This window comes from Pristis pectinata, chromosome 3 (assembly GCF_009764475.1).
Source record: "Pristis pectinata isolate sPriPec2 chromosome 3, sPriPec2.1.pri, whole genome shotgun sequence".
Taxonomy (NCBI): domain Eukaryota; kingdom Metazoa; phylum Chordata; class Chondrichthyes; order Rhinopristiformes; family Pristidae; genus Pristis; species Pristis pectinata.
In genome coordinates this window covers 40,414,561-40,434,319 of record NC_067407.1, presented here as the reverse complement: position 1 = coordinate 40,434,319, position 19,759 = coordinate 40,414,561, and the positions used below count along the sequence as shown (strand labels likewise).

At 38.6% G+C, this 19,759-nt stretch overlaps 1 protein-coding gene across 4 annotated transcripts in view; it reads left to right on the top strand.

Annotated features, from left to right (window-relative positions):
• pde4ba (phosphodiesterase 4B, cAMP-specific a) overlaps positions 1–19,759 on the top strand; it is a 416,670-nt gene that overhangs the window by 359,124 nt on the left and 37,787 nt on the right. For all 4 annotated transcript variants that reach the window (XM_052011515.1, XM_052011516.1, XM_052011514.1 and 1 more), the window contains one exon: positions 8,151–8,263. In XM_052011515.1, the coding sequence (XP_051867475.1) occupies positions 8,151–8,263 (113 nt within the window). The remainder of the gene's footprint in view (positions 1–8,150; positions 8,264–19,759) is intronic.

Sequence of the window (19,759 nt, the reverse complement as noted above, 5' to 3'; positions counted from 1 at the left end):
AGGGAACCAAGGTATGTGAGTGGGGAAGGCTCGTTGGTAGGTTACTTAGCCACTGTAAATTCACTAATGTAGGCAGGTAGTAGAATTGATGATGTGGTGTGGGGTGGGGGGCAGTGAGTGGGCAGTACGTGAGGAGAATGGGATCGCTCTGTGAGTCATGGACTGGATGTGCTGAATCATGTCTCGCTATGTCAGAAACTATTTCTGCTTTTCCACAATTAAGTCATTTCCACTGAGCTCTCTTGCACCTTTTAGTCCTTGGCACTATCTTATTGAGCTCCAAACACACTTATTTCATTAAGTGTGAATGAAGGCCAATGACTCTGCAGCTGCCAATTCCTGCTTTTACACCAACTATGCTCTTAAGGTGATGTCCACTTAGATACATATGGTGCCACAAGGTGGAAGTGAGAAGTTTTGAGGCTGCAGAGTTTAACAAGTCTGTAAAGTTTGACTAATATTTTATGCTACTGAGAACAACTGTTGACAGGATTTACACCATGCCACAAAAACACATCCAAGCAACTTTTATCAACTTAGCACCTTCAACATGGAAAAATGTCTCAAGATCCCACATCACAAAGATATGCTGGTGGGTTAATTGGCAACTGTAAATTGTCCCTCAATGTCAGTAAATAACAAAAGAATCAAATAAAAGGAAGTTGGTGTGCATACAGAGAGAATAAGTTCCAGGGTTCCAGGTGTTGTGAGAAAGATTCTTTTGGTATCTTAAAGATAAAGGTCTGGACACACAGTCTTTGTAATTTAAAAATGGTTTATTAACAAAGACAAATGCAGGGACAGAATGAATGGGAACAGATGCACACTCACATACTCTCAAGCAGGAGATCACAAATGTGGAGGGAAATCACGACAGGGTGAGGTGCACACACACACATACACAATAACTGGGTACAAATGATCAGGGAATAAACAGTACAATGTTTGGACACCCTGATTCTGGACAAACATTGGGTCTTTGGTCTTGGGAGTCCTTAACTAACTGCCCTGAAGTAGTGCACAGCTTACCTCAACATCCTCGGAGACAGAAAGAGAGAGAAAACCAAACATGCAGCACTTTTATGCTGCTGGGGCGCTGGGTAGCCCAGCAAGGACAAAGGTGTTTTAAACGGGCCAATAGTAGATGTGCCCAGGAACAAAGGTGCTTGCACAGACCAATCTGAGTGGTCCAGTAAGACAAAGGTGTTTACCTAATGGGGTGAAGCCAAACCTTGATTGACAGTGGTGTAGCTTCTGCCCCAATAGGCAATGCTATCATCCGACCATGGGGGTCAGTAGTGTTGTCACTGTCACCTGACCCCTGGTCTTTCATACTACATCAGGATGAATGGGACTCATGGGATTGCTCTACTGGAAGCTGGCAAGGACTCAGTGGGAAAATAGCCTCCTGCTTTGTAATAAGTATATTACTAGTACTAACAGCAGAAAAGTACTTCAGTGAGCCATGTGCCTCTACCTCATTGCTTATTGAGTGTATAGTCAGTGTGCCCAAGACACACTTTCGCTCCCTGCAGGTTGAAAAATATTATTTTAGTGCATGTAATGAACAGTTGTTGCCTGCTAAGTCCTTACAGCATATTAGAAATTGCACCTGGGTATCCCAGAATTTCAAAGCCATCCTTTCTATAAGCAACTCAGTCTTGCATTCTGACTGTTCTCAATCTTTCTCCAAAGTTATTAATAGCTTCTCAATGATATGCCGTACTCCAGCAGCTGCAAAGTAACTCACCATCTGATATTCTCCAATTTTACTTGAGGATGCTGAGTTTATTTTATCTGATCTTTAATATTTATTATTCATTTAAGCATTGTAGAATCTGTCTGCATCCATTTGAAAAGATTGTGAGGCATTTCTCCTTATTACATTTGGCATAATTGGATTTTATTTTTCACTTCATTTATCAGCTATCTGTATGAGTGTCTTGGAATGAAATTGCCAATTTAGTGTCATTTTAACATGAACAAATTCTTTTTGTTGATATCTGGATTTAAATCAGTCAGTTGAATCAAATACCACTATCTCTAGAGACACTTGTTCTGACTATCATTTTCCTATCCTATTTGGCTCTAAGCGTGGTGCTGAAGGACTGGAAGACTGCTATACAACTTAAGATTGGTGATGGGAAATTATTGGAAACAAAAATCTGGAAGGCATAAATCAAATTTAGAGGGGCATAGGTCATCCAGCGTGGATTTATTTTGGAAAGTTTTTGACAAGGTGATAAGGGGAATCACTGATGGTATGATATTTGATGTAATCAACAAGGATTTTAGCAAAGGCTTTTGTCAAGACCCACATGACAGATTGATCAAAATGCTCTTCCTTAAAGTGAGGTGGAAGCAGTCTTAAAATATATTCAAAGACTGATACTTTAATTATATTCAAAGTAGGGGTGGATAAGCAAAAACGTGGAAGCTTTCCATGGTAGATGGGAATGCAAAATTTTGGTTACGATCAGATCAGCAGTCATCTTATTAAACGGCAGAGCAGGCTTAAGGGGCCATGTAGCCTCCTCCTGGTTTTGATTTTTGTGTTTTAAATGTCCATCTGAGGAGGCTGCAGTTCAACACGTAAATGGGTTGTGCTACCTGCTAGAACCTGACAAGCAATCCACTTCCACTGTTGGAAACTACAAGGTCAGCGCCTGTGAAGGTCACCACTGTCTTTATTTCTTGTCCAACTCAGTCATTCCAGGGTAAATTTTGGGGAGTTTTGCAAAATTAAGATAAGAAAAAATAGAAGATAAGATTATTATTTAAATGGTGAAAGATTGCAGCATGCTGTTCTGCAGAGGGACTTGGGAGTGCTTGTGCTTGAGTCACAAAAAGTTGTTTTGCAGGTGCAACAGGTTATCAAGATGACAAGTGGAATGTTGACCTTCATTGCTCGAGGGATTGGATTTAAGAGCAGGGAGGTTATGCTGCAACTGTACAGGGTACTGGTGAGGCCACACCTGGAGTACTGCATGCAGTTCTGGTCCCCTTACTTGAGGAAGGATATACTGGCTTTGGAGGCGGTGCAGAGGAGGTTCACCAGGTTGATTCTGGAGATGAGGGGGTTAGCCTATGAGGAGAGATTGAGTTGCCTGGGACTATACTTGTTGGAATTCAGAAGAATGAGAGGGATTCTTATAGAAACATATAAAATTATGAAAGGGATAGATAAAATAGATGCAGAAAGGTTGTTTCCACTGATAGGTGAGACTAAAACTAGGGGACATCGCCTCAAGATTCGGGGGAATAGATTTAGGATGGAGATGAGGAGAAACTGCTTTTCACAGAGAGTAGTGAATCTGTGGAATTCTCTGCCCAGGGAAGCAGTGGAAGCTACCTCATTAAATACATCCAAGACACAGTTGGGTAGATTTTTGCATAGTAGGGGAATTAAGGGTTATGGGGAAAAGGCAGGTAGGTGGATTTGAGTCCACGGCCAGATCAGCCGTGATCTTATTGAATGGTAGGGTAGGCTTAACGGGCTGAATGGCCTGTTCCTGCTCCTGTTTCTTATGTTCTTATAAACAGCAGAGCAGTCTTGAGGGGCTAAGTAGCCTCCTCCTGCATTTGATTTTTATGTTTTAAATTTCCATCTGAGGAGGCTGCAATTCAACAAGGAAATGGGTTGTGCTACCTGCTAGAACCTGACCAGCAATCCACCTCCACTGTTGGGAACCACAAGGTCAGTGCCTGTGAAGGTCACCACTGTCTTTATTTCTTATCCAAGTCAGTCACTTCAGGGTAAATTTTGGGGAGTTTTGCAAAATTACTCAGGTGGTCTTGTACTCATGCATCAAATGCATCAATGAGTTTGGAAACTCAAGCTTGTTAACCAAAATACTTCACTGCAGAGTTTTTCAGTTTCTTTGAGTTTCTTTGAGTTTCTTGTATAATTAGAGTGCAGAATATAATAATTGGCATTCATTTGTCATTATATGTCTTACTTATTAATCCAGTCAACATCATCAAAGCAAAAGATTCCACTCTCTTAAGTGTTGAATTGGTTTGTTACCAATACTACCAAATCTGCTGTGTTAATATTTACTATCCTGGTACCTTCAGAGATGCATTTATCTTAGGGCATTGATCTGTTCTCACATAATTTCTTTTAAATCCTGAACTCACCAGTCTCACTCAGGATATTCAACTTCTAAGACTTGCATCAGGTATGTCAGATAGCTCAACCTTCATCTCTCCCACTAGTTGTGTACATCATTCATGTGGTATTTTAATTTGCATTAATTACATCTTCCTTCACTCAAGAGTTTACCACTCATTGACCTCTGTCTGCTGTTGACTGGCAGGCAGAAAGCATGGACTGAAGTAAAATGATTGGCTGAACTTCCTGTTGTTCCATTGCAGCAGCTTGCTCTGTTTCATCTGGAATAAAAATTAGAGGAGAGGAGATAAGAATGAATGGCAAATATTCAGGGGTTCTTGTATTTCAAAAGGGCAAGAAAAAGTTGCTTTTAGAGAACATGAGATGCATCAGCAAGAGAATGCAAAAATTAATTTATGGCTGATGGTATCTGTCTTTAGATCCTTTGCTCTTGGCCTCTCCAGGAGTTCAAGAGCTGGATATTTGTGAGGCTCCACGAGTTAGAGAGCTGGATACTTGTGAGGATCAGAAACCTGGGGATGTTGAGCCACATTCTGTTAATTGATTAAATAAAACACCTTAGTTTCAGAAAAGATTCCAAGGATCTTGCCTCTACTTTTCTCTGGAGGTTTATTTTATTAAGGCCAAGAGCCTGATGTTGATGCCAAAGCCAACAACTTAAACAAGAGGCTGGACATCCTTCAGCATGGCTCACCACCTACTCCCCAAAGGATTCCAATATTTACACAGGAAAAGTTGGGAATATTCTTGTCAGGATGAATGTATCTCAACACCCTCCAAGATAGGCCATCCTGTTTGAATGGAATTACATCTACTAGCTTAACATTTGCTCCTTCCACCTGTGATGTACAGTGACTGTAGTGTCCTATCTACGAAGTGCATCATAGGTATTCATCTAAGCTACTCCAACAACACCACCTAAACCAACAGTCTTGACCAGCTAGAAGGATATGGGCAAAACATCAGAACATCAAAATCTGCAAGTTCCTCTTTACATCACACACTAATCTGACTTGGAAATATATTATTGTCCCTTTATTATCATTGGGCCTAAATCCAGGAACTTCCTACCCCACATTCCTGCAGAAATTCCATCACCAGGAGGCTGCAAGGGTTCAAGAAGGCAGCTCACCACCATCTTCTCAGGAATAACTAGGAATGGGCATTAAATATCGACCTTAGCAAGGACATCCACATCCTGTAAATGAATTAAAAATTCCTACAATTAAAATCTCAATGAGTACATGGCATGAAAAGTGCAGCAGCGCACACAGAAGGCAAGAGGTGAGAAGTCACATGGGAAAAGAAATTCTGTACAATATCTGCTCAAACAAATTTTCTGATTGCCTGTGCAAAATTATCATAGTTGATTGCAAAATATTCTTTTATAAGCCAGAGGACAGGAAATCAGAGAAAGAGGAAAAGTTTGTAGAATTGGAGGGGAAAGGGCAAGTGAATGACATGAGGAAAAAGACTGGAGAAAAGGGAATCAGAGGAGTGGGAACAGAGCATGGAGGATTAGAGTGGGGAGAATGCAGGGAGTTAAAGGAGTGGGAAGGGTGGGGAATTGGAGAAGTGTGGAGAGGATGGGAATTGGGGGAGGGGGCAGGGAATTGAATGTGGAGAGCTGGGATAGGAGAAATCATAGTGGAGAAAGGACTGGGAATTGGAATGGAGAGAGGAATGGAAATTGGAATAAGGAAAGGACTTAGAATTTAAGTGGAAGAAGATGTATGTGGGCAGAGAAAGAGAAACCTAAGAGTGAGAAGGACTGGGATTCAGAGTTGGGGGAAGATCAGAGAAGGTTGGTGTGTGGAGGGTTCGTAATTGAATTATGTAAAGGGCAGATTGAAGGGGACAAATGGAGAGGACTGGAGGGGAAAGAAGGCTAGATTGGAAACAGGTAGAAAAAAAGGGAAGAAATAAAAAAAACAAATGACTGATGACCAGGCTCCTCAAACCGCACATCTAGCATGCCACACCCCAGAGCCAGTTGTCAGTGTGCACTGCCCCATGACAATGGTGCCAGTCAGTCTCAATGGTTTTATTGCATTGCTTACACTGTCTGAATGTACTTTGCTTACACAGTTTATCTGTAGTTTTATTGTATATTTTTGTGTGCATGTATGGCTGTCAAAATATGAAATCTGTAAAAATTTACATAGCTCTCTCAGGTTACCTATCAGCCTCCTTCACTCCATGGAAAATAAATCCAGCTTATCCATTCTCTCCTCATAACTATAGTCCTCCAATCCAGGCAACATCCTGGCGAATCTCCTCTGCATTCTCTGCAGTGCAGCCGCATCCTTCCTGTGGTATGCTGGCCAGAACTGCACACAATACTCCAAGTGCAGTCAGACCAATGACTTGTAAAGTTGCAACATAACATCCCTGCTTTTATTTTCTATGCCCCAATCTATGAAGGCAAATGTGTCATTTGCCCTCCTCACCACTCTATCTACCAGTGCTGCTGCTTTCAGGGAACTGTAGACTTAAATCCCAAGGTTCCTCTGTTCATTACCATTGCTCAATGCACTATTATTTACTGCATATGTCTTACCCCTATCTGACTTCAAAAATGCATCATCTTATGCTTATTGGGATTAAATTCCATCTGCCCAGCTTTCCACCTGATCTATATCCTGCTGTAGCCTTATACAACCCTCCTCTCTGTCCACAACACCACAAACTTTCATGTCATCTGCAAGTTTACTCACCATATCTCCTACATTCATATTCAAGTAATTAATTTCATGAACAAAGGATCCAGCACCGATCCCTGCAGTATACCACTGCTCACAGACTTCCAATCAGAAAATCATAACCAAGTTAATTGTTTTATCCAAATTGGAACAAAACCAGAAATTGTTGGAAATGTTGACAGTTCAATCTGTACCTATGAAGGATAGAAATGTTAACATTTTGAGTGCAAAACTCATTCTAAGATTTCCAAATAATTGCATAAAGGTTTGCTAAACACATATCAATAAACACATGAACAAGATGTAATGGCCTTCTAATCCACATAATCAGTTCCAGAAATAATTGTTCCCTCAAATGTTCATCGCCCCATTAAGCAATGTCCAAATGATCCAGTAATTTATCAGCTGGAGTTGCAGTTGAGTTTTTGGATGGTCTTAAATATTCCCAGCAGGAATAGAGAGACAGTGTAATGCTTATACCAGGAATAGATAACCCTCAATGGACATTTGGTTATGAATTGTAGTGCATTATTATTTATTGACTAATTTACTGGGCTGGTATTTTATGGTAGGATTGGGGAAAATCCAGTCCAGGCTTTCTATGTGGTTTATATCACCGTTCAGTAAGGTTTTCTGGCTTTTAACGAGAAACAAAGTTGTTCATTCAGCTTACACTTAATGTAACTGCGAGCACATAAGATACCAAGTGGGGAAAGGGGACTACCCTTGTGTGAGCTTATTTAGGAGTTGCATTTTACTATTCATCAATTTATGGAAATCCTTTAAGGCAACAAGTGCCCAGCAAGAATCGGGCTGTTTTTGTGACACTAAGGGATTTTCCCTAGATCTGTAAGACCTCCAAGGCAAACTTTCTTCCAGCGTGAGATACCGAAGTGAAGCCAACAAGCGTTCCCCGTAACGTAGTTGCATATAAAGAAAAGTTTGTCATAGTTTCGCTGAGGCGTAAAGAATACTATTAACTAATTTTATGCTGGAAACGTGACGTCCTATTTCGGAAATCATTGCTGTCTGCAAAACAACTATTATGCAAATTTCATGGTGTCATTTATCCAGTCCCCTTCCACGTTGAGAAGAGAGATTCTGGTTGATGGACTGCTGATAGTCTGAATCTGAAGCTTGACAACAAAACGCAGGAACGGCAGCCTCGCATCTCTGATACTTTACCGTGAAGGAGTGTGAGAGACGCACGATGAAGGAACATTGTGGTCGGGCTTTGGGCTGCCCGAGTAATTCTGATATGGACACTATGCAGCAGTTGAGCCCTGACTACATGCCTATGTGCTTGTTTACAGAAGAATCCTACCAAAAGTTAGCCATGGAGACTCTGGAAGAATTAGATTGGTGTTTGGATCAACTTGAGACAATACAGACCTACCGGTCAGTCAGCGAGATGGCTTCGAACAAGGTAAACAATTGTTTATTCTTATATTTTCGTGCTTGAAAAAATAAATGCAAAACGCCAACTGCTCTGACATAAAATGTAATTGTGATCAATCAGTACATTATGATTAAATGTCAGTCCGTACCTATGGTCACATATTTTGTCAACTTTACACGAGAATGTGAGATCATGTTTTTGCCTTCGAAGGAAACTAAAACCAATAATAAAAACATATTACACACCTCATTTGGACATATAAACTGTTGCTCCTAAATAGATTGTATTGCTGCCTAATTACTAAAAAAAGTTTGTGAAATGAATACTTTGAACAGTTTAATGTTACTAGTTTTGTGTTTTGCTATGGTGATATAATCACACTTAATCAAATAATATTTTGGAGCATTTAATAGACCATTAATATAAGAGTAACAGATTTATTAACTGTAAAAAAAACAATTATACGCATATTTTAAATAGAGATCACGCACTGGATCATATTGCAGTGCTGCAATGAATTTTAAAATATGACTTTTAAAAAGTTAAACATGTCTACTCAACAGTTACACCACAATATTATTTGTTCAGAATGACTAAAAGTTTCATTTGAAAAATTGTCATGAATTGAATTGTTTGATTCTTATCTTGTACGCTTAACTCATTAGTGTAGTGTAGAATGTTGTCCAATGGACAGAGTATAGCTAATATTTGTTAACAAAATGCCTGTAATTTAAAGATTTTTCATTTCTAGTTTTGAGTTAAAGGTTGGGACTGAGAATGGAACACTTTTTTGAGTAATATTATTAACAGTTGCAAAGGATCATCTGCTCTACCTCAACAGGATGGTTCATCTACAACATCAGAATTCTGCTGATTTTCTTTTTGTTTTCAACACAATTTCCCATATGTTCTCCAGTAACTGACTGAATAAAATCAGCGAATAAAGTTTGTTTTTTTCAGTGAAAGTAGGAACAAAGTAGTGATGGTCCTTATTCATTTCATGCACGACTATTAAATTATAGAAATGGAATTCATTTAATCATTCAGGACCGGATTTGGATCCCAGTACCAGAAAGGAAAATTTAAATTAAAACAAAACTGTAGACCATGATGTAAGAATGATTTTCTATTTGAGTCAGTATTACAAATTGAAATCACTGACTTCAAAATGTTGCAGTTCTATTACACTCCGCTTTCTCATTTTAAGATGTTAGATGGAAGTACGTAAAGCTCACACTGCCACAACTCACCACATCATTGCTGCTTACCCCACCTTGGCAAAACAAAAAAAAACTTCCATGCAACAAGGGTCATATGTTGTCAGTGTAGCTGATGAATCTAGCACACAACTCATGCAATGTGAACATCAAAAACCATGCTACCACACAAAATTTGACAAAGCAGACCATAGTGTCCTGAAACAACAAATCTTTACAGATTACTCTGTAGGAGCCCTGCAGTTTTTTATGAATATCTACTACAAAACCCACAGTCTTGCAATTACAAGGGCACAGCTCTTGGCAACAGGAGTATGGCAATTATATATTTCCTTATGATGTGGAAGGAGGTCAGTTCACCCAAAAAGTTAATGCCAGCTCTCAGTGCATTCCTATTATTTCCTATTCCCCACTTATTTCTTTGTAACCTGTTCTCTCTTGCATCCCTGTCAACTTCCTCCAATTTTCCTGCCACCCATTTATACTAACAGAAAATTTACAGTTGTCAATTTAACAACTAGCACATCTTAGGGATATGGAAGTAAACTGGAACACTCTGGGGAAAACCCACATGGTCACAGGAAAAGTGTGGAAACTCCACACACATAGCCATGGATATCAGAATTGAACTGGCGCGCTGGAGTTGTGGGACAACTGCACTATCTGCAGCACCAGTGCACTGCCAGAAAAGTGATGAGGAACTGAAGAACAACTAAGTACCTTTCCCCACAGACTGCCTCCATACAAACAATTCATCCAGCTGTGTTAACCAATACACACAGCCCCAATTCCCCACATCAACAGTCTCAAAACTTATCTTTCTTCTGGTCACAATCATGGGATCTACTTGGCCACAGTGTAAAGATTAAAACAAACACAAAATAAACATTCTGAACTTATAAATTAAAGCATGCTGTATTGCAAAGCAGTGCCACCCAATCAAGCTTTTTCATTCCCATAGTGCCTGTTTTCCATGTACCTTTCCCTTCTGCTCCTATGCAGTGCTTTCACGGTGGCTTGAGCATGACTAGTGCAAAGTTTCTGACTAAATGTGGTTGGCTTTGGAGGATGACCTGAAGCAATTATTCTGAATCTGAATCTTGTTCAGTCAAGGCTAGCTGATTGATGGGCAAGAAAAAGAGCAGTAGTGAGAGAAAAAAACCTATCAGACTTTTCTGGTATTCATTGCCATGATAGCTGCTGTCCAAGCTTACATGACAGAAGTTGAAATATCTATTGATGCAAGATGCTGTTGGTTGTGCTGAAATGCAGTCTGAAATATTAGCCATCTGACACTGATCTTTGGTTGAGTTAACAGTTGTGGTAATGAGTTACCCACTACTTCCCTGCTGCAAGGAATGGCCTCCAAGCTTGATGCAAGGTACCACTTTGGTCTTTACTGCAATACACAGGTTTTCTGGCAGGCCACAAAACCATGACATTTCAATTTGCATACCCATCAGCCTTGGAGTCTGTCCCATCAAAGTAATTAATTGAGTCCTCTGCAGCAAAACTCGTGTGTTGGGGAGCTGGCATCTCTACTATCTTTGTGCCCTACAGTTGCCCAGTCTTTCACTTGAGGCACTCCGCAAAATAATGCACAGCTGCAATATCTGAGATAGTGGTCAGGGATGTTAGACTGTGCATGATATTTATTCTTCATCATCTTTAACAATATTGCCTGGCCAGCCATTTGCAGTTTTGGAGTTCCTGAAAGGCATGGAGGAATGAATGTAGTGAGAGGTTGGGATGAAAAGTAAAAGGTGGATGCTTTTGCTATCTGCAGTGCTGAATTGGAAGAGATTGTAGGATGAGGGGAAGTTGAATGTGAGAAGGAAGATTGTGAATGAGATTAGACTCGTCTAGTGTTTCAGTCCACCCCTGGTCTCTGCTTCAGCAATAGCCTCTACAGTTGTACTGAGCATGGGGCTATGACGATTGGAACATTCATCCATGTCTATTCCTGCCTATTACCTCTAGATGTGCATATCTTTGTCCTGCAAAAGAGATGTGGCAGTGCATTTATGTATTTCTTTTTGGTAAAATATCGGATCCTCTATCATCCTATCCAAAACATGAAGGGAACAGGTTCTTGAAGACAAGTCAAACAATTGTTTCTGAGTGACTCATGGAGACCACAAGTTTAACTACCTGTATGTATTTTGTGTTACTGACATTCAAATTGATCGTGGGCCAACAAATGAAAGACAATATTAAGTTTGGAGAGGTAAGTTTGTGAAAGCGAAAGGCTGATCAAAAGCAGCATCGACAGTAATATGGATTAGGTCGAAAATAAAGTTCAACACTTACTTAGTCATCAAAAATATTTATGGATATTTACACCTAGAATATTTCACATATTCATGTGACTTAGTTTGAAGTTCAAGCAACATATTGGCAGGTTGGTTACATTGTCATATATAGTGTGGTGTATTGAAATGAATTGGAAATTTTGAGAGTTTTGTAATTATGTTAATGTAGATCATGATACGTAAAGGTAGAGTTTTTTTTACTGAACAGAGTTTTTGTGTGACTTGTGTTTCGGGAAGTATTAAAAACATTTCTGTAGCGTTTTTGTTGAATTTTTGATTTCTCAGCCAGAAAGTATGAAGTGTGAGGAAATTCAGTCAGGGCTGTACAGGGAATGGAGTTTTGCAATAGTTTTTGTTCTCAATCGCACAAAATGTAAAATGCATCATATTATATATGTATTATTTACAAAATATATATGCCATGGATCACTGCTCCAAAATAAGAGAAATTCATGGCTCCCAAACAGGAAAAAAAGTTTTTTTAACAAGTTTTAATGTGTGACAATAATGTCTTTAAGTTTTAAAGCACTGCCTTGGGAGGGGAGGTTGCAGGCTGAAGAATGGAAATCACAATAGTATTTCATTGTGGTTGAAATAAAGGTTAAATGTTATCCCTGACTGTTTTATCAAAAACAGGATGCTTGTATTCCTGATAACTACAAAAGGAAGACCAGTCACTGAAACAATGCGAGGTGGAAAATGCAGTAGAAATGTGAACACATCTATTGCAATTGCACAAGCTCTGACTGTTTTCTGGCCAGACCATTGCAGAGTTCCTGACTGTGTCACTAAAGCCAAAAGACGTCATTGACGACTGACAGGAGGCACCGGGTATCTGCTTAAAGAGTGACTTGCATTTCCTGTCTCATTCCTGGCTACTTAGTATTATAAAGGCACTAAAGTATTTGGAATGTAGGCGTGTGCAACTTCTAACCTTTTGATTTAAAATGATTGCATGCAGTGAACTAAAAGCAACTATTATTACCAGTGATTAAATGAGATCTATCATAAGGCCTATGGCAGAAGTTTAAATTCCTCAAGAAAATCAGCTACTGGCATCTAATACTAACTTCATCGGTTTGAATTATTGATGTTAATACTGCTTTGGATTGGAGCTGAGAACATCCAGAAAAAAGAAGGCTATATTTTCACTGTCAGTTTGAAAGTCTAAATGGCGAACTGTGATGCATCTTATACAATTTATTTAATGTATTTGCTGTGTGTTTGCTAGATGGACCACACGACATCTAACAAATTGATACTGTGTGGTCCATCTAGCAAACACACATTTATTCAGTTACCTCACAGAGTATTTCAACACTAATGTTGCAAATCAGTGGGTTTGCAATGTTGAAATTAAAGGGACCTCAATTTTATTTTCCTCATGACTACATCCACCAGCAGTTGTCAAGTTGATAGATTCCGAGCAAAAACTTACAAACATGGACAACACAGTGGTACAGCAATTAGTGCTGCTGCTTCACAGCACTGCTGTCCTGTATTTGATCCAGACTTTGGATTGATGTTCTTCTGTAACCATATGGATTTCCCTCTGGTGCTCCAGTTTCCATTCGCATCAAAAAGATTTCCTGATAGTTAATTAGCTATTGTAAATCACCTTGTGTAGGTAAGTGCTGAAAAGAATCAAAGGAGAGTTAATGGGCATGCGTATGAGAGGGTAAATTGCAAGAATATAGGGAAGTAAAAAAGAGGAATGAAGCTAATAGGATTGCTTCTCTGGGAGCTGGCATGAAGCTGACAGGCTGAATGGCTTCCATCTGAGTCATAGTAAGTAACTCATTCTTGTCAGCAGCTATGCAATATAGTGTGGTGCAGTTGTATTAAGTATGAAACTCTAGTTACAAATCTTAATGATATTACTCTTATTCAGTGCATAAAAATCATATTGCAAAAATATTTTTTGTTTGGAAATGACATGCATCAGAAGATGGAGCATTTGCCATATTGGGTATTTGAGTTTCAGTGCCAAAGCTTTCCAGGTCAACTGCAGTGAGATGGAGAAACTCATCTCTGTGCAGGTATCCCCAATGTGTAGTTTTTCCTCTTTTTCTCTAATGACCATAGTTTCTTTGAGTGAAAGTGTACTTATTACTAGTCAATGCTGAACTTAATTTGTTTTGTGTGGTGATCCTATTCTGATTCAGAAATGAGGATATCAAACGCAAACATGAAGGAGTTTTGCAGTTGGAAGGACACCCATTAATCTATGGTGGATTTCAATCCTGACCGTGAAAGTGAAAGATTAGTGACAAACAAATTATTACAAGAGAATTTGAGTATAAGAGAAGAGATCTCTTGTTCCAATTATATGGAGCTCTGGTGACACTAAATTTGGAATACTCTGTACAAGTCTGTTCTCTCTAAGGAAGGTTATACAGAGAGTATGGAGTTGTAGAGAAATACAGTATGGAAACTGGCCCTTCAACCTACCGTCTGCACCAACTATGGGAAAGTATAGGGAAATATCACCAGATTGATTCCTACAGTGGCAGGTTTATAATATGGGGAATGTTTAAGCACACTGGATATATATTCTCTTGACTTTAGAAGAATGAGAGGATCTCATTGACATGTACAAAATTCCCATAAGGCTTGACTGGGTAGATGCAGGGATGATGCTTCCCTTAACTGGGGCTTCTAGAAACAGCTATCACAATCTGCAAATATCTTCAAGAGAGAGATGAGAAGAAATCTCTTCACCCAAAATATAGGAAATCTTTGGAATTCACTAGCCAAATGGGCTTTGAAGACTCAGTCATTGAGTATATTCAAGACAGATTTTTAGATATTAAGGGAGTAGAGGGATGTGTGGTTAGTGCAGGAAAGTGCAGCCAAGGTTAAAGATCAGGCAGGATCTTATTGAATGACAGAATGGCCTTGATGGGATGAATGGCCTACTCCTGCTTCTGTTTCTTGTGTTCCTATTTAAAATTAATTTATAATTGCATATTGTTACAACTGCTGCCTATTGAATTTGAAGAGGGTGTATTCTCGACTGATGCTCTGTACAGTTCTAAACGTTTTAAAGGCCAGTTGTTTTGCCAACAAGAGGTGGAGTGAGTGCTGTGTGGGTGGAGTCACAATTTTAATTGATGTTTACTCTCTTTGTGGGAATTCAATAAATAGTTTAAAATTACGAAACCATAAATAGAATTAAATGAGAAAATACAGCTTCATTTCATAGAAAACATGTTCTCGATGCTCATACTATCTTATGGTAAATTTCAGAGAACCCACCCAAAATTAGTGTTCAATCAGAATCTGGTGTTTGGGAGGGTATTTCTTTTTGAGGTAATTTTTTGAAACGTGCAGTTCAACAACAGTCTTATTTCACAAAACTTGCTCAAGAATCTGTTGAGATCATAATAACTGGGTGGCCTCATTTAAGATGTCAGTGGAATAAATATTCATAATTATGAATGATGGTGAAAGACTTTATACAAAATGTCTGTTTCCAGACTAAGTTTGACGACTGGATTAAGGCCCGTTAGTAGAGAATAACTTTGAGGTGATACCAGCATTGCTCCATCCATTTATGGTTTTGAGTGATTCTAGATCAAGTTTTATTCAAAATTACCTTTAAGCATTCAACTGCAATAGAAATAAAGCATTCAGCAGGTCAGACACTGTCTGTGGAGAGAGAAAGAGCCTAGTGTGAAAGGTCCAAATCATACTCAAGATGGCCAATGCCTCGTATGTCCCTGCACTTGTCATATCTGTGGCTACATGTCCAGATCTCCTCAAGACCTTGCTGCCATGACCATCCCACAAAGCAGAATGGGTTGCGATGATGAAGAAGCCTCAGGCAGTGGAACCTAAGGCCCCAGATCTGAATTGTCCTCATGGCTATCAAAAACTTGCCCAATAGGCTTAGAGACATTTAGAAACAGATACTGAGGATATTTATCCATGAAAGTTGACTTTCCTAACTGTGGTTGTGAAAAACTCACAGTTTCTTTTTGCAGAGGAGTTTGGAATTGTTCTGGTGAAATTAGAATGGACATATTTAGAAAAGCCTTCACCTATTATTTTATCTGAGTCATATGAAACAACATTTTTATCCTTCAGCATCAGCTTATTGCTCTAAATGATATATCACTTGTGCGGTTTATTCCACAATTCAGATATCTTGGCCTTCCTCTGTAGAATCATAACGAGCATTTTAAAAACTTCAAAACCAATCATTGTGATTAGTAGACACAAAAGACTCCAGATGCTGTAATCTGGAGCAAAAAACAAACAGTTGGAGGAACTCAACAGACCAGGCAGTATCTGTAGAGGCAGAGGGATGGTCAACTTCAATCATCCCTCTGCCTTCACAGATGCTGCCTGACCCACAGAGTTCTTCCAGCAGTTTGTTTTTTGCATTGTGGTTAGTACTATTAATTTCTCCTCTGCGTCTATTCCTTATGCTTGCACCTCTTTAAGATAGGAAAAGGAGATACTGAAGAGCAGGCTTTTTATATTGATTTTTCAAATGGTATATTATTGATATACATCTTCTCCTCCTGAATATTTTTCTTACCACATCCATCATCAATTTCTTCCTTTAGTTAGACATTTCACGACTAAGTGTGTTTCAGCCCAATACTTGGCAGAAGCAGGATGGGCATGCATTTCTTCTTCTGGTGGAATTTTGGTTTTGAATAACCCATTGGTCATGTAACCACACATCGTATTGGAGAATTAGCAAGTTATAAAGTTGATGTTGTCAATCAGAGCCTCCACCTGGATGCATGGAGCATCATTGAGTGAGTTGGGAAATGATGAGGTGTGATGAACCACTCTATGCTCAGGTTGAATGCAAGTTCAACAGCAAACTTCTGGCTGTCCTTGAAAGCCACTTATTCCTGTGGTATCGCTTTACTAAGCAGACAGATTAAACCATCAACAAATTAGGGAAACCTTGATTATTATTATTAGAATATTATTCACAAAGACTAAATGATCTGCATGAATGCATTACTTAAAGCATTAATTTGTGGCATAGAGTTTTGAATGTTCATTATTAAGTCATATTGTTGACATATCTTCAGAGAGCCTCTCAACCAACATCATCTGTTTCCTCAAACAATAACTTTTTTTTATATGTTTTTAAACCAGTTGGTTTTTCCTGCAGATAGCACCTTTGTTTCCCAAAGATTTGTGGAAATATATATCATCCATAAGAATCGGTGATGGAGCCTTCTGTAGCATGACGCTGTATTTATTTAAGGGAATTTGGGCACCCCGATCTTCAAATTGTGATTGTTCATTCCTTTATCTGCTTCCTTGTTAAATTTCCAAAGTTTCTTTTTTGCTGCCTTGATGTTATGAACTCTGTGGAGTCCCCGTTTAAAAGGGCAAGGTTTCCTGCTGATAATCTTAATAGCCACTGTATTTTCCATTTTTTTCAATTGAAGTCACAGTTCCTTTTCTATCTGAAGTGGGTGATAGATTGAGTCACATTTGGCAGGAAACATTTTGAGCATGTACTGAATGAAAGGGAAGAACTACACATGACAATTCAGGTTATGAATTTAATTGAGTATACATTAAACCAAGAGGCAGGTTAGTGCCTTAGTTTACTGTGAAATCCCCAAACTAGTCTTTTCTTTTGACGATATAAGCATATATATAGATAAGCAGAGTTTACTTTATCTGCCAGGCTTTTGACTCCTTTTTACAAACTTGGAAAAAATACATTTTCAGAAGTATTCTGAACTGAAATCTGCACTGCATTTGAAAATTAGCCAGATGCTTAAATGAGAGTAATTGAGCCCAGGTAGGTCAGGTGTTGACTGTTGAAGATGATGTAATTTGTTCTTTATGAATGTTACTGACTCAGTCCAGGTACACAGGCTGTTAGAATGGAAATTAAAGAGAAATAATTTCTCAGAATACTAACGAATTGTAAGAATTAACTGCAGTTATTTTGGATGAGGAAGCCATTTGAACCATCTCTATTGATCCAAGTAAAGAAATACAGCACCTCATTGTTCCTTAAATAACTTCATGTCTATTGCCTCCTCCATTTGGAAGTTTGTTCAAATTGTTGAATTTCCTGATATCTTCCTTGAAATATTCCGGCATTAAAGTCCCAGTTCAAAAATATGAGCACACAATTTAGGTTGCCACTAAGGTACAATATGTTGCAAGTCTTATCTTTTGGATGAAGTGTTAAACTGAGGCCTCAGCTACTCTCAGATACACGTAATAGATCTTATAGCCAATTCAAAAGAAACAAGAGAATTGTGCTCCCACATGTGTTGGCTAATATTTGTCTTTTACTTAAGATTATTGAAAACACAATATCTGATCACTATCATATTGCTATTTGTTTCAACTTGTGCATAAATTTGATGCCATGTTGTCTATAATTCAATAGCAACTATACTTCAGCTACTTCAAGATATCCTTTAGGGCAGCACAGTGGTGTAGAGGTTAGCGTAATACTATTACAGCGCCAGCGACCCAGGTTCAATTCACTCCGCTGTCTGTAAGGAGTTTGTACGTTCTCCCCGTGTGTCAGTGTGGGTTTCCTCTGGGTGCTCCAGTTTCCTCCTACACCCCAAAGATGTACAAGTTAGGAGCTGTGGGCTTGCTATGTTGGTGCCAGAAGGGTGGCAACACTTGCGGGCTGCCCACAGCACATTCTCAGTAACGCAAAAAGACGCATTTCACTGTGTATTTCAATGTACATGTGACTAATAAATAAATATCTTATGGGACATGAAAGGTGCTTGTAAAAAGTTTTTTTTTCAGTTTCATTTTATTCCACAGTTTTGGCTTAAATTAACATCCTAAATTACATGATTTAAGTTCTTAACAATCTTGTACAACTTTTATAACATTAGTTGCCTGTTTTCCTGGCTACAAGCCAAGCTACTTGATTCCTTCCTTATAAGTTGAAGCCCAGGATCAGTCATGTTGCTCTTCTCTGTACTTTTTCCAAAACTTCAGGATTGCTTTCTCAAGGTGTGTTCTGACTTGAGCTTTGTGGTAACTGGTGCAATAAGACAGATAGTGCTGTCAAGTTATTTCTTTGTATTGATAGGTACAACTATTTGCATTTTACATCATCTCCAAAATATCGTGCGCGGTAGGCATATATAAAATGTCAATATATCAGACAAATAATGACAGCCACACAAGAATGCTGTTGAAATAGCTGCAGATGTACTTAGAAGTGGCCATGGGTGTGTTAATAGGTTCAACATGTCCAAGTTCTGTAGGGGTGCAATCACAACATCAATAGGAAGTAAATTATACAGCAGGAGTCCAAGAAAGTAATGATTGAAGTTTATAGTATATAATTCCCCCTATGACTTAGTTTGCTTCAGCTGACCTCAGATAATTTAACATTGTGGGTTGTAATCCAGTGCATTCATAGCCTCAGCTTAAATTGGATAATACTGTTACCTAAATTGGATATTACTGTTCCTCATGAAAAGTCCTTTCTGATTATGAATAAAATAACATTTTGCTTCATGTTTTGCATATTAAGAAATGTTGTAAATATTCAAAGAATCACACCCTCATCAGATCCAGGGTTAAAACTATTTATTCTTTAATTAGGAAGTAACCACATTTAAATCTCAAAGAATAACATTGTTTGAAAAGCACTTAGTTTCTGAAAATATAGTTAAGTATACTTTCCTTTTTTGGACTAATTACTTTGTGAAAAGCTTGGACTTTACATTGATACAATTAAGATATTAAATTGTACTATTAAACTATGCTATGTACATACAAATTTTATGTGAAATGTTAACCTTTCTTTGAATTTAATGCAAATTATGTTCAAATGACTTGATCATATTTCTGGTCTGCTTTTGTTCTTTTGCAGATAGCTCTTGGCCTTTCTTCTCCATTTTAAATATTATCCTTGAACATAACTTAATAAAATAAGTAGTGAGCCAAACCACAACTATTAAATCTATTAACAAATTGTATCCTATTCTATTGTTTTAGAATACTGTGACCACAACATG